Consider the following 15,911-nt stretch of genomic DNA (forward strand, 5'->3'; position numbering starts at 1 on the left):
CAACATATGAAGCTAGTTGGGTACATTCAACCCCCAGACTATTAGTTGTTGAATCCCTAAGAGATCTCTAAAGCATACAACAGCTTTATTGGATTCTCTATTAAAAGGCACTTTTTACGCAGGGACAAATTTTATCCCAAACCTCCAGTTTTAAGGCATACTGATTAAGTATTATTGCATGGAATGACATTTTAGTACATCTAAGAACTTTGCAGCCAAAGTTTTCACCCTGTTTTTGCACATGAGAGAGAAGATTCTGGTCTTCAGTCGTTTTCTTTCATGAATTTCTACAAGGATGCAATGTACGTAACTCAAAATGAAGACTTTACAATGTTGGGTGGTAACACTTGTGGAACATGCCATTCACCCAGAATCACAGAATTGCAGGGGTTGGAAGGGACCTCTAGAGATCATCGAGACCAAAAGTATCAGATATGTCTTCAGACTCGGTTCTGTTATGGTAGGTAGATCATCTTGAATTACAGGACTAGAATCTAGCCCTCTAACATTTCTAGCTTTTTACTGCCTTTCAGGCTGTGCCAAGAGTCTTGGTAAGGTGACGAATTTTGTTTCTTTTTGCTATCGCATCCACAAATATTGTTCTTGGCTTGATACTATCAGTGTAGGTTTCCAGGATGTTCACACCAGAGATCAAATATTTTATCCACGTTTCTAATCACAAGTTAAATCCAGTCCAATCTCACCCACTTTCTTTCAAAAAATAAAACAGAACACTACTTAATGTGATTTCTTTGCTGATTGTGCTTCACAAGGTAATTACACTTCCAGAGATTTAGAAATAGGTGCCATCACATTTGACTTAAACTTTTATTAGAAATCCGTTTGGTCTTGCTTTTCCCCTTGCCATCATTTCCACTGTGAAATAATGAAAAATCAAAGGCCCTGCAGTTCATACTGTGGGAGAAAGGAAAAGGCAAAAATGGAAGCAAAAACAGGAAGATGAAGAACCGCCAACCTAGTTTATCATCACTCAACTCAAGGTATCATCCAGCTGCTACTAACAGTGTTTTCAACATTCTGAATACACATTTAAGTAACTTTGACAAGAAAAATATGGTATCATTTGAGGGGGAAAAATTGTGACTGTAAAGTACATAGTAGCCTTTTTTCTGTACAAGACTTCCTTGCCAAATGAATCAATAAATCAGATGGTAGAAACTCTGCTCTAAGTTCTAACAAAACTCAAATGATGAAATTAATACATCTGCTTTTTGTGTAGCAAATGCTTTGCTGAAGTAAGCCATACTTGCTGCACAAGCCTTGAGATATCCTCACATGTGCATATTTGGTTTTTTTATTTTTAAACTTCGGAGCTCTTTTCAAAAATTCTGAGTTACTTGCCTTGTAGTACCAGTCCTGAAATTTTTTACAGCACTCTTCACTGCAGAAATCTCTCACTACACCATCAAGTTCCTTAGTTGCTCCCTTTTTGCACAGCTGTGAGCAGTAATTACAAGTAACACATCTCAGTCCTAACCGTCTTGCAAAGTCTTGTTTATATAGCAGCTTGCAGCCTGAAAACAGATTTTAAACATTAGGAACAAAGTAATTTTTACAGAGAGATATCACAATTAAGAGTTAAATATTGAAAACAACAGCTAACAATTGGGGCTTCAGAAAAATTCAGGTTGCATAATACACTGTATTTCGAGACATTTTTACCTGAACATCTTTCCTGCACAACTCTGGTTTCATGTGATATCTGCATCTCTCACAAAACACTATGCTTGAATCTATGCTTATCAAATTCCTGAATAAACAGTCAGAAAAATTACATAATTTGTTTTTCAGACAGACCCCTGAAGAAACATTGTCTTGGAATGAAACTGTTCAGTTATATATTCTCAGAATGCTGCATATCCAGACAATGACAAGCAGAAATTGTAAGCTAGGCAACACTATGCACTAAAACAATTCCTATCTTCAAGTATCTTATTTCTATTAATACTTTCATTCATGTTAGCACAACAAACCACTTTGACAACTCCTTCATTTTTCAGAACACAAGATGATGATGTAAGAACTGAAGAGTTTCCTAAAAAAAAAAAAAAAAGCAACTAGAAAGTAAACTATTACAAGTTCTGAGACTGTTAAGCTCTAAGTTTACAAATTCAATTCGCGTAAGACCTGTATTCAACGCATCTTACTTTTTGTGCTCACATTAGGGTTGGTTTTTCTTATCTGCATTTGCTATGAAGTCGTAACTCCAAGGTCATCATAATGAGAGCTATGCTCTTCAATAATCTGATCCTCTCTCAAACAAATTGGAAAAGACATTCTAAAGTACTAAATGCATTAAAAGATGAATACCGCAGCTATTATATAGCCTGTTTGAGAACATAATGTACTTAAGCTAACTCAAATCTAGTGTCTGTTCAAGCTGATGCTTAAATCTCCATAACTGTGCTAATGCACAATTGTCCATGCATTTCTAGAATTCTGCTTTTTTTTTTTTTGGCACAGGAGAACACTACAAGAATATGAAGCAACTGTCTATATTAGACACTGGAGGGACAAGATAACAACTACACAGATTACTAATCTAAGGTACTTCCCCTGTTTTTATGATCTCCCAAACATCAGAGTACCACTGAGACCAGAACTCAAGTCTTCCATGTACCTGCTCTGCTGAGGTATGCTGTCTACCACATGCAGACTTCCGTACTTCTGCTAAATAAGGAAATCCAATAAGTAACATGTACTTCCTCTGGTATACAGAATATGGAAATACTGTTTGAAATACTATTCAGTAACTTCAATTATCTGCCTTGTGCTGTTGTCTATTAGGGAAGAATTTGGTGTTCTGAATTTCATTGAATCAGATACCAATTTTAAAATCACTAAAAATGTGTATGCAGGTGGAAACTGCTGCAGACAGCATTTTTCAAAGCAAAAGGTTACTGAGGAATTTTAACTTGCAACGCTACAAATTCTGCTAAAAAATTAAATTTGCTAGCAATGTCAAAGCAATAGAATTACAGAATACACTGTACATAATAACTGTGTTTTCAGTTGATTTTTTAAAGTTATAACTCAGATCCCATAACAACAGAACAAAGAATATAATTAACACACAGTAAGCAGTGCAGAAGTCAAGAGCCAAAACAAGCAATCATCCTTCCAGTGTAACTAATCTGAAAGTTAAATACACTGCTCTGAAGGAAAAAGTAATCCTGAAGGTTACCAGCATGTGCAAGCAATGACTTCAAAGTACTGGTTAAAAAACAGAAAATTTCTTGCTAGTATCTCTTCTGGTCGTACTTCTCATTACTGTATGAGGCATCAGAGTCTTACCCCTTCTTTTTTTTTGTCACAGAGACAGCTCAGCACCACTTCTCTTCAGATGGGCCTTCCAAGTGCCATTCGTTGTAGCATCCACTTTTTAAGATTAAAGCTAGCAAAAGTACTCTACCACCAATCAGGTACACTAGCTGACTACATAGCCCGCAAAATGGATAAAATTTACATTTTTCTTGGCTGCTAAATTATGGAGAGTAAAACTGAAGACGACACCGCTGTTACACTAAAGGAAAAAAGAAAATCAGGAAAGAAATCTTCCATTCTGCAGTCAAGCATCTTCATGACCGATAAAAAATCATGAGTAGTGAAAACTAAGTAGAGAGGGACAAAAGTTCTAAATTCAGTCCTCAAGAATAAAACCCTGAAAAACTTTCATTTATTTTTAAACAACTGACTGCAGTACTTCTTGACAAAGGACGCCTCTACGAAGGATAGAAAATCCATCTTCATAAAACTTCAGATGTTGATAGAAGACCGTTACATCTCTGAACATTTCTACCATGGAAACATAGGCTTGTCTTTCTCCATCATCATAAGCAAAATTCTTCAGAAAATTCAGTGATTTTTTTTTTTATTTATTTATTTATTTTAATATCCTTGTAATACTTAACATCATCCACTTATCAGGGAACTTCTGGTTGCTTCAAGCTCTCGTTGATTCCGACAAAGGGAAAACAAAATGCCTTTTTATAGCAATATATAAGCTCTTTCTTATAGGATATACTTTAATTAGGCCCTTGGTATTCTGTGCATACCCAGAATGTAACTTTTTGTCTTAAGGTTTTGGTTCTGATTCGATTGTTAATATTTTCCTTGAATTATGGAAAAAAGTGCTCTCTTTTGGCAAAACAGGCTGAGTTCATTCGAACAACTTAATCTTCACAGTGAACAACAAAATCCCAAATTAACAGAGCAGTAGCACCCACGCTACCTTTGAAGATGTGGCCAAGAAGTGGGCCTTAACTGACAGAACATTGTAGATGAGAAAACAAAAGATACTAGTTGTCTGATATGTCCAGTATCAACACCAGAATCATACAGGTTTGGCCAACATTCCTGTCCTTGGAACTTGAGGTTCATGAATAAGCATTGCTTAATACAGCTGCCAGCCTCATCATTCTGAATGAAAAGGTGCATGTAAATTCTAAACCGTTCAGGATTTCTGCTGTAACACCAGGTACACCAGTGCAAACGTGACGAGGTGGAAGCCTCTAGAGCTGTCAGTGATTCTAAGAGATTAGCTATTAGTCATTTTAAGGAAAAATTATGTGCAGGTCATTTGATTACAGCTATACAGGTAATTGATTATATTCTTCATCAAGGTTTTAACATAGGACCTAACCTGACACCAATACTCTATGAGAAATCACTTAAACAGCTTTTTATGATGTCTCTCCAACTCAAAATTTCAACCAGAAATGCAAGAAGTTGCTAGTGCCTGCTAAATCAACGTAAAATCATGGCTGCCAAACAAAATCCAGATCCAAATCCATCCTTTATTTAAACTCTAGACTTCAGTTTTCCACATCCAACTGGAAGGAGAATTAAGCATCTGAGCATGTACACCGCAGCTTACTGGCAGGATGATACAGTAGTTCTTCCAAGCCTTCACCTCAGACAAGCTAAATGTCAACAGAGGTTCCTCAGATCTTTCAGATCCAGCCCTACAGTTATTCACTGCAGAGACATGCTTCACTTGCCGGCCTGCAGACTAACACAAGCAAGCTACCAGGGACCTGGACCGATTTTGCCAGTGGCAGCTACTTGAATTACTGCAAGTTCAGTACACGCACACATCAAGAAGCTGTGAAATAGAATTACTTCCAGAGTCTCCACCAGCCCCTTATTATCTCAAAGAATAACATCTTTTTATACAGTGTAAATGTTCCACCCTAACAGTAAATATATATTTTTTTTTTTACCATGCAAAGGCTGTATTTAGATTACCTCTCTCTTCCTTCAAGTGACATAGCAGACTCACTGTTCTCTCCAAGAACTTCAACTGTTATCCATGACCACTTCATCTAGTAATGAATAGCAACAAGCCTGCAATACCAGAAGCGAGGTTTCTGAAGCTGTGTTCCATCCATTATGCTGCCTTCCTCTGCCCCCTTCCTCTTTACTGATTTGTGTTCAATAGCTTTTCCACACTCTTGTTTCTATCACCCCTAGTCTCCGACTTCACAATAACATCGCTATCCTTTAGAAAAGAGATGCAAAGCATCCAGCCTTGGTCTTGCTGGAATTACCATTAAAATAGACTCCATTCTGTCTGTGTAACAGGGAGGTTGTGAATCCTGCTTCCTTCCATGTCTTCTGTTGAAGAACCTTTTATTACTTTACCATGCAAATACAGCTCACTTTCTACATATTCTAAAGGCTCATCCTAGACAATATTTCAGATCTTAAGTTCTTTTCTTTCTCCTCCTTCCTACCCCCAATTCAGTTACTCAGTTCCTGCTTGTTCTTAAAGCTTTCTAAATTTATTATTCTCTCAGGTTAACAAGAAGCATATTTATAAGCTTTCCTCCTCTTGTGCTTGTAACTTCAGCACTTTCAGTTGCCATCATCCCATATTGGCAATAGCCAATGTTGTCATTGTATAAAGAATTGTTTGAAACCTCTGCAAAGACATAACAGAGGAAATAATACTGAAGAAAGCAAATCTAATGAAGCCTTGTAAACAACAGATAAGGTTTCACTTTTATATTATTACCATGTTAGAAATTAGCCCTACATGAACTAAAAAATTCAGCATAACCTGTACTCAAAATTCAAACACTATCAACGTTCTTCTACAGATAGACAGAAGATAAACATAACCTCCTCTTTAGTGCATCTCTAGCACTCAACATTTTCAGCTGTAGGAATACTGTGAGAAGTATCAAAATTCACAGTAATACGTACAGAAATATTCACAGTAATTCACAATAATACGTAACTGTAAAGTAATTCCAGAAGATACATATACAACCAAGCTCTAGTTGGAAACAACATCCACACAGCCAGATTCTTCCACTCACAGCATCCCACAAAAACCGACTCTTCAGCTTTTCTGCATGCATTTGTCTGGAAAGCATGGATCTGCTTCCCTCAGCACAGACAATAGCCTTCACTTGATGCTTCTGCAGTGAGACAGCCTATTAAATATTTCATAAGGGACTTTCCTGGTTTTAATACGTTCCTTTCTACCTTAACTTCCCCTTTCCTCCTTTAATCAGTGAAAGAGTCTCTTACAGTAACAGAATTTGTAATAGTCATCTGCAGCTCAAAAGTATAATACCAGACTAACAAATAAGAAAACGTGGCCTGAACAACTGCACTGTGCCAATCTCAGCTTGTTCACAAAAGCTGCCACAGCTCAATTTGATGTCAGGGACACTGCACAACAGATTTTGTTTGTAACTGTCAAAGCATATTGCACTCTCTCAGGAAAACGCAGGCACCTCAAAATCCCTCTGAAGATGGCTTCCATTTTGTACTAACCAACCAGTGGACAAGCACTGTTTTCCCTCATTAGTAACATGCCTTCTGTGTTAACAGATTTTTGAGAATCATAAATTCTACAGCATTTAAGATATCCTGTTCTTCAGTTGTTCCATTTTGACATGATATTCCAATTCATCGGTGAATAAATCCTCAAAAGAAAGCCACAAGGAAGCCAATACTTTGAGTTAGTTCCTAGAAAGATACGTCACGCGTTGCCAAAGGATGCAGTCAAAAGCAAAAGCAAACTCTAACATAGCTGTCAAAGCTGAAAAGATACCACATTTTAATACGGTAGGTCACTGTCAGAGCTGCAGAGCAGGAGATAACAGCTCTGTGAAGCACAAACCTGAAAGCTTGTCAAAGAAAATTATTATGCAAAGTAGTTAAATGTGATATAAAATTTTACACATACTAAAAAAAATATCACTTTTTCCTGTCAATACATTGTATACTACTTACCAACCTTTGATAACTTTATGAGGTCCCTTTGCAAAATAGCATGCAATTAGGAAGTTGCAACTAACAAAAAGTGGTCAAAAAACACGTCCTTTGTTACCACCTTCAAGATTTTCTATGCATGATTTCATACATCAGTATGAAATAAATAGCTGACGCTGTAAACTTAATTTTGGCTGTAATTTCTTAATGTCTAATTTCAGGTAATTTCTTAACTAGCTGTGAACTTTTCATATACAAGCATTTCTAAGTAGTTTAAAGCATCAGTGTTTTGGCTCTTCTTAGTATCTGTAGCATTTGCACATAAATGTAAAAATCAACTAAGCATTTAATAACATATTTAACGAACTACTCTGCAGAAATGTCTGAAAAGATGCCAAGCTGAAATCCACAATGCTGTAACTAAATAAGTATCTTTTCTAGACATACTAAGATTAGAACTCACAAATTCCTCATTTTTTTTCCACTTATCAGCTCTGCAGTATTTCATAAAGGGTTATATCCTATTTAGATGAAATATTAAATCTTGCAGAATCCTGTACTTAGATGCACATAATTCCCAGAAACATAAAGCATACTATCAACTTTATTATACTGTTGTTGGTTTTCTAGTTGAGCTTTATCTATATTACCCATTTGAAAAGAACTTTGAAGCACTGAATAACTGAGTTACTCCACAGCTTACTGACCCTTATCCAAGAAGCAGATTACTGCATGTGAATCAGCATTACTAAAATTAATACTATACATTATTGAAATGTCTGTGTTATTTTAAATCACAGCACTTAGATCTATGGAGAACATGAATTATATGCCAAATAAGTCTCTGAAGAAAAAAGTGAGGGAGATGCTTATTATAAAATATTTCCTTCGCTGGACTGCCAAAGACTGACTTCCTCTTTAAGACCGGTAGAAAGGATCCCGTCTTCAATTGCCTATCATGTGACTATACACACATAAAAACTCACAAAGACCTTAGAACATCCCGTTTTAGCATATATCTCATTTAATTTAGATAATGCTATTTTGGTATGCCTCCCTAATGGCAAAACACTGGGAAAGTTTAATTCCTTTAGACAAAAAGACAGATTAAACTCTTTCAACAGGTCAGTTCAAGTTGCTCATCTTCCACACAGCATATGAACTTGGGACAGAACCAGAGAAAGTATACTGTCCACCACAGAAGATTAAAAACCACCTTTAGCATGAATAATAGGTTAGCTCTAATTATACCTTATTGCGATGGAAGTTTCAGCTGTTACTGCACATATTTTCAAGCATCTCAAAAAATGAATTACGAAACAGAGTTGGAATCAAGCTGCAGAAAAACACTGATCCCAGAGACATCATAGAATCGTAGAAATATAGAACGGTCTGGATTGAAAAGGACCTTAAAGACCACCTCGTTTCAACCCCCCTGCTATGTGCAGGGTCGTGAACACTGCCTAAAGCCCAGGCTGCCCAGAGCCACATCCAGCCTGGCCTTGAATGCCTCCAGGGATGGGGCATCCACAACCTCTCTGGGCAAACTGTTCCAGTGCATCACCACCCTTTGAGTGGAAATCTTCCTCCTAATATCTAACCTTAACCTCCCATCTCAGTTTTAAACCATTCCCCCTTGTCCTATCACTGTCCACCCTCATAAACAGCCGTTCCCCCTCCTGTTTATAAGCTCCCTTCAAGTACTGGAAGGCCACAATGAGGTCTCCCCAGAGCCCTCTCTTCTCCAAGCTAAACAAGCCCAGTTCCCTCAACCTTTCTTCATAGGAGAGGTGCTCCAGCCCTCTGATCATCTTAGTGCCCTCCTCTGGACACACTCTAAGAGCTCCATGCCCTTCCTGTACTGAGGGCCCCAGTCCTGGACGCAGTGCTGCAGCTGGGGCCTCACAAAGCTGAGTAGAGGGGGACAATCACCTCCCTCTCCTGCTGGCCACCCCTTTTTTAACGCAGCCAGAACACAGTCGGCCTTCCAGGCTGCAAGCGCACACTGCTGGCTCATGCCCAGCTCCTTGTCCACCAGGACCCCCAAGTTCTTCTCCACAGAGCTGCTCTCCAGGAGATCTTGTCCCAGTTTGTACAAATACCTGGGATTGCCCTGACCCAAGTGCAGCACCCTGCACTTGGCCTTGTTGAACCTCATTAAGTTCACATGGGCCCACTTCTCCAGCCTGTCCGGGTCCCTCTGGGTGGCTTCCCTTCCTCCCAATGTACCGACTGCACTGCTCAGCTTGGTGTCATCCATAAACTTGCTGAGGATGCACTCGATGCCATCGTCTGTGTCACTGATGAAGATGTTGAAGAGCACCGGTCCCAGGACCGACCCCTGAGGGACACCATTTGTGACCGGCCTCCACCCTGACACAGAACCATTGATCACAACCCTTTGGCTGCATCCAGCCAGCCAATTCCTAATCCATCAAACAGTCCATCCTTCAAATCCACACCTCTCTAATTTAGAGAGAAGGATGTGGTGAGGGGCCATGTCAAAGGCCTTGCAGAGTCCGGGTAGATGACATCCACCGCCCTTCCCCCCTCCACCGTATCTGTCACTCCATCACAGAAGGCCACCAGATTGGTCAGGACTGATCTGCCCTCAATAAAGCCACACTGGCTGTCCCGAATTACCTCTTTATCTCTTATGTGCCTTAACATAGCTTGTAGGAGGATCTGCTCCATGATCTTCCCAGGCACAGAGGCGAGCCTCACCAGCCTGTAGTTCCCTGGGAGTAACGTTTTCCTTTTTCCAGTCACCAGGGACTTCTCCAGACAGCCATGATTTTTCAAATGTGATAGAGAATGGCTCGGCAACCAATCAGCCATCTCTTTCAGAACCCTAGGACGGATATCATCCGGCCCATGGACTTACACATGTTCAATTTCATGAGGAGGACTCAGACTTGTTTTACTGTTACAGCGGGACAAAACCACTCCCCACACTCTCACCTAGAGGCTCATGGTCCTGGCAGACACGGGAAGCCGGGCCACCCGTGAAGACTGAGGCAAAGCACTCATTGGGAACCTCAGATTTTTCTACGTCTGAGGAAGCCAGCTCCCCATTACCTTTTCTCAGAGGGGCAACAGACTTGTTGGCCAGTCTCCTCCTGCCTATGTACCTGTAGAACCTGTTGTTATCTTTCACATTCCTTACCAAGTTCAGCTCCAGTCTGTGCCCTGGCTTTCCTAATCCTATCTCTACACAGGCGGACAACAGCCCTGTATTCCTCCCAGGCTACACAACACTGCTTCTGCTTCTTGTACATTTTGCTCTTTTCTCTCAGTTTAATCTTGCAGGTCCTCGCACAGCCACATCGGTTGCCTGCCTCCCCTGCTCAATTTCTGTTGTGGGATGGAGAGCTACAGTGCTCTCAGAATTATGTGCTTCAAGAACTGCCAGTTCTGTTCTGTACCTATGCTCTTAAGAACAGTTTCCAAGGGGAAACTGTGGGTTGAATGTGGTACCAGAGTTTACCCATTTTCTAAGTGCGTAGAAATAAAGAAATGCGTGCATGTGTAAAAAAAACCGCAGGTCTGAAAAAAATACAAGCAGAGAATGATGGCACTTTCAGTATTCCTAGGTACACATGAGCAGTCAAGTGATATCTGTGGTTTCCCATGAGTTTGCTTGAAGATGAATAATCACTCTTAAAGGAATTTCAACATCATCTGTTTAGCTTCTTCTGATTTTACTTAGAGGCTTTTCTCTACAAACACAGGTTTGAAATTGGCCAGAATTTTCCCGTTAGAGTTTGATTTCTTCCAGAAATGCAGTACCTTTTGTGACTTTGTTATTTCCTTCTCAAATCATAACACAGCATCTTCTGATGAAGAATAACTATATGCTCACTTGTCATGGTTTTGTGATTTTTGGCTTTCGGTATTCCACATCATAACATCATGTGGGGCACTGGGACTTTAACTGTTAATGCTCAAGTCCTGGGTACCTGCCCTGAAGAGAAGAAGAACTACATTCCCCAGGGGACTTTGCGGTCAGGGAGAGGAGGTTTAACTCCTGGCAAGGCCACCTGATTTCTCTTTCTCGCCTGCCCTTCGTCGTGGACACTGCTTCCATCTCCCTGCTGCTCAACAGGACTGCGCATCTCACCTCAGCGTTGTGGTGAGGCCTATCCACCTTTCAGACATTCACTCTCTCATTATATTTGATTTATTAGCTTCAATTCTGATTATATTGTATTATGGTGTGTTATCTTGCATAATATACTTAGTAAATTAGTTTGTTTCTCCTCAGATCGGTGCCCCTGTTTTAATTATTTTGGGGTCTCCTGTTTCCTTTTTTCCAGAGGCGCGGATCTGCGGATCCCTCCGCCCCGCTCGTCACGGAACCGGGCCAAACCAGCCCGTAAACCGTTGACATCACTGAAATCATCTTTGCTGCTGGAGTTTCTTGAACAGTTTGCAATAACAAAACTAGCATGGGCAGCCTTTTTCATGACCTCACTGGTCTCTCACTGAAAAATCTCTCCATTATCTAACCTAAATCTCCTATTTTTTGTTTAAAGTCATTCTCCCTTTGTCCTATCACTACCTACTTGTGTAAAAAGTTGGTTCATCTCCTGTTTATGAGCTCCCTTTAAGTACTGGAAGGTCACAATGAGGTCTCATCACAGCCTTCTCTTCCCCAGCCTGAACAAGCCCAGCTTCCTCAGCCTGTCTTTGTAGGGGAGGTGCTCCAGCCCTCTGATCATCTTTGTGGCCCTCCTCTGGACCTGTTTCAATAGCTCCACAATTTTCTTGTGCTAGGGGTCCCAGGTTTGGACACAGTACTCCACATGGAGCCTCATGAGAGCAGAGTAGATGGGGACAATCTCCTCTCTCTCCCTTCCTGACCATTCCTCTTGATGCAGCCCAGGATGCTGTTGGCCTTCTGGGCTGTAAGCGCACACTGCTCATGCTCAGCATTTTGTCCACCAGAATAACCTAGTTCTTCTCCACATGGCTGCTCTCAGTAAGTTCTTCTCTGAGTCTGTACACATACCTGGGATTCCTCCAACCCAAGTGCAACAGTCTGCACTTGGCCTTGTCAAATCTCATTAGATTCACATGGGCCCATTTCTCAAGCCTACCCAGGTCTCATCTGGATGGCTTCTTTCTGTTGCATCAACCTCACCTCTCAGTTTGGCACTGTCTGCAAATTATTGAGGGTGCATTAGATCCTGTCATCTGTGTAATTGATAAAGATGTTAAAGAGCATAGGACCCCAAACGGTCCCCCTGGGGGTGCCACGTGTCACCAGGCTCCACTTGGACATACAGCCACTGACCACAACCCTCTGGTAAATAACCAGTTTTCCTACAGAAATCAGGGTGTACGTAGTGGTGCTTTTTACTACATTATCTCTGTTATCCAGTGATTCTGATAGTCACACCAAGCCAATAAACTCTGTTTTAATGGTAACATTTGATGCATTTGCCCTCAAAGATCATCTGTGCTCTTCAGATGGTAGTCCACCATATGCAGATTCAGGACCAAGACTAAGTCTTCCAACAATGGACTCCCTGCATCCAGTAACTGTATTTATGCAGAAGAGGATGCGTCATTCCTTCCCCGAATTTTCCAATAGGAAATACAAATCCCTACTCATTCTAAGCCTCCTCATAAAAAATTGTCTCTATAGAAGTAGTAATGTTGTACAGTTTGGCATTATGAATCTTACTAACTTCATTGTGACAGTCGCTGGGATTTGAAATTAGGAAGTCTAATGAGTCCACAGTTATGTTAGTGTATTCTGTAATCTACAGGCTCAAAGAAAGTTGCTCTCATATTTGAATATATTCTGTTGAATTGTTATTCACAGAAACAATTTCTAGCTAGGTGTTATTGAGTGTTGCAATATTCTGTAAAACTGGGCCTTTCGTCCTTTTTCCTCTCCAGCTATCACTTTGCAACTCAGAACACAAGAATGTAGTGATGGTGAAGACATCTATGCCACCATCACACTCCATTCAACAGAAACAAAAGATTCCAAAGTCCAGAGCTACAACAAATACAGGAAGGAAGATGCCTCCAGCCACAGACTCCACTCCTCTCCAGGCTAACAGGATTCTTCTATGAGTAAATCGGAAGCTTATTAAATGATAGTGAAAGCATTATCATCCCACTTACTTGAAAAAATAAAAAAAATTACTACATCCTCAAGACGTAGTTAAAGTCCTAAAATACCAGTTATCAAAGGACAGTTCGCCAAAAGTGGAAAGGTTAAGACTATTTTCTGTTTCTATTATGACAATATTTTGATGCAACTTTAAAAAAAACCTATGCAATTTGTATAGTTTTTGTCTTTGTACAGTTTGTTTTCTTTTAGAAAACCCATATAATTATTCAGGAAAATTACAGTGACACTACTCAACCTACATCAACAGGTGTCACAGAAAGGTTAATTAAGGAATAATTCCAGTGTTAATGCAGAAAGAGTTTCCACTGTTGTATTAAATTCAAAAGATATTACCCAAACAGAAATCTTGGTATTACTCAGTGTAGGTAGAGTGGGTATAGGTTCTGCTGCATACATTTAAAAAAAAAACATGCTGTAAATCTTGAAAAATCTCAACAGGTGACCACAAAACTCATCAGCTCAGATGAATTAATAGGCACATATAAACCAATGATAAAAATTTCTGATTGAGCCTCAGGTACAACAGAATGAGTTGATAACTTACACTTTAACATTAAATACTGGTACAGTAAGTCAATTGCAATAAGATTACAATGACTAATACCTCAGGAAGACATACAAGCCAAAAAAAACCCCAACTTAAACACGTACATACCTTCACTACAAAATGGTCTTTTGATGCCAGAGAAATTCACAGTCTCATGCAGCGTTTTCTCCTCTTGGCAGTATTCACAGTATGTAACTATGCAGTGCAGTTTCTTATAATCATCAGAACATGCTCTGCTGCAGAACTGATACACTTTATTCTAAATACAAAATTACAAAGCATTGCAAAGAGGGTTAACATGAAATCTTGAGATCTGCTAAGTAGAATTGCAAATTTTTACATGCTGTGTAAATAAACATGAAAGCATACAATTAGGGCATGGTTTCTAATGCTAAAAATGAGCAGTGCTTACTCAAGTGCTACAAGCAGTCATCAATTTATATGAAAATGCTAAACAGAAAAATATGGCAGTCACTCTTGGCATATTCTCTTCTGTTACTTCTGTTTACAGAGCAGTGTAACAACAGTCTATTCACACAGCTATTCACTACAATAACCAAAGATAAAAGTAGATTACAAATTTTCAGCTGAGGTGAAAAATTACACTTTTCTTTAAATTCCACAGATGTGTTTTCATTTGTTACATGAACAAATAATACAGCTAACGTGTTATCCATATCAAAGTTGAATTACATTCTACAGAACTACCAATTTTATTAATTTCTTTTATTAATTTAACTTATTAAGTTCTCCATGCTTTATAAAATAGCTATCTAGAAAAACCATATCACAGTTACAGATTTAAACTTTTGTAAACATTTCACCATTCTGAAAATGACAGAGAAAAACCTTACCTCCCATTCTAGCACTTCCGGCTTTGAACAAAAAGAACTCTTGCAATAATTGCATTTCAACTGAATATCACCAGGAGACACAAACTGACCATTTGTTGAAGACTGATCACTGAGAGCCTGAAAAACAAAAACATACATATACATCACTACAATTGAAGTTACTTTCAAAATGCACTATTTGATTAAGCCTACACTGTTTCAAAATCTGGGAGTTTATCTACAAACACAGGAGCATTTCCAGGCAAAGCACAGCAGGTTAGTCTTCTGCCTTTTTCTCATCGTCTTAGATTTTCCACACTTGAGCCTTTATCCTTGCTCTACCCTAGCATTTTAGGTCATATTTCTTTCATCTTATGCTTCTACTGTCTGTTATCTAAGAAAAAACAAACAAAAAAAAACCATCCTTCCCAAACTGATCATCTGTTAATCACAAAATGCTTGCCTTATTTTGGTCAAAGAATTTCAGACCAAGACTTACAAAAATATTTTCAAATCCACACCAGACCAAAGCAGATAATCACTACATTCCCTAATAATATCACTTTAAAAAATTAATTTTTAAGTAACAGGCCTTTAGTGATAAACCTGTATCTACTCAGATATGAGAGAACTAGCTAATATTTCTAGCTGGCTTCAATGACTGTGGCTGGAAGACACAATCCGTCAAACAGCCAGGCCGTAAACAATTATGGGTTTTAGATTGAGAGAAATGTCATATATTTCATATGTATGGAATGTAGGAATGTAGGAATATGAATTTAATATGTTCATATGTAGGAATAAGAATTTAATTTTGTAACTCGATAATTCACTTCACACATTTCTGCAGCAATCAGTAGGTAGAGAACTCTATAGCACTAGTAGTCGTCCAGTAGGTCCTGCGTATACTTCCTAGACAATCTTTTGTACGTCCCTAAATCAACCAACCACTGGCATATTACTCATGGAACATTCAAGACAAGGTTTTTAGTGATAATGTACACCTGAAAAATCCAGAGTACAAATTTCTTATACACATCTTCTCTGCAAGTCTTCCCATACCATTCCCAACAAGATAGATCTATTAAAAAACAACATCTCAGTACACACATTTGTTACTACGTCTCCTTTTCAT

At 39.1% G+C, this 15,911-nt stretch overlaps 1 protein-coding gene across 11 annotated transcripts in view; it reads right to left on the reverse strand.

Moving 5' to 3' along the window:
* The window catches only part of ZMYM2 (zinc finger MYM-type containing 2), an 89,001-nt gene that overhangs the window by 22,984 nt on the left and 50,106 nt on the right, over positions 1–15,911 (reverse strand). For all 11 annotated transcript variants that reach the window (XM_042838992.1, XM_042838991.1, XM_042838990.1 and 8 more), the window contains 3 exons: positions 14,798–14,914; positions 14,052–14,202; positions 1,363–1,535 (listed from right to left, as the gene is read on the reverse strand). In XM_042838992.1, coding sequence (XP_042694926.1) covers positions 1,363–1,535; positions 14,052–14,202; positions 14,798–14,914 — 441 coding nt within the window. The remainder of the gene's footprint in view (positions 1–1,362; positions 1,536–14,051; positions 14,203–14,797; positions 14,915–15,911) is intronic.

The sequence above is a fragment of the Centrocercus urophasianus genome, unplaced genomic scaffold, assembly GCF_019232065.1.
Source record: "Centrocercus urophasianus isolate 14NV4802_14NV808 unplaced genomic scaffold, USGS_Curo_1.0 seq_9, whole genome shotgun sequence".
In the NCBI taxonomy this organism is placed as follows: Eukaryota; Metazoa; Chordata; class Aves; order Galliformes; family Phasianidae; genus Centrocercus; species Centrocercus urophasianus.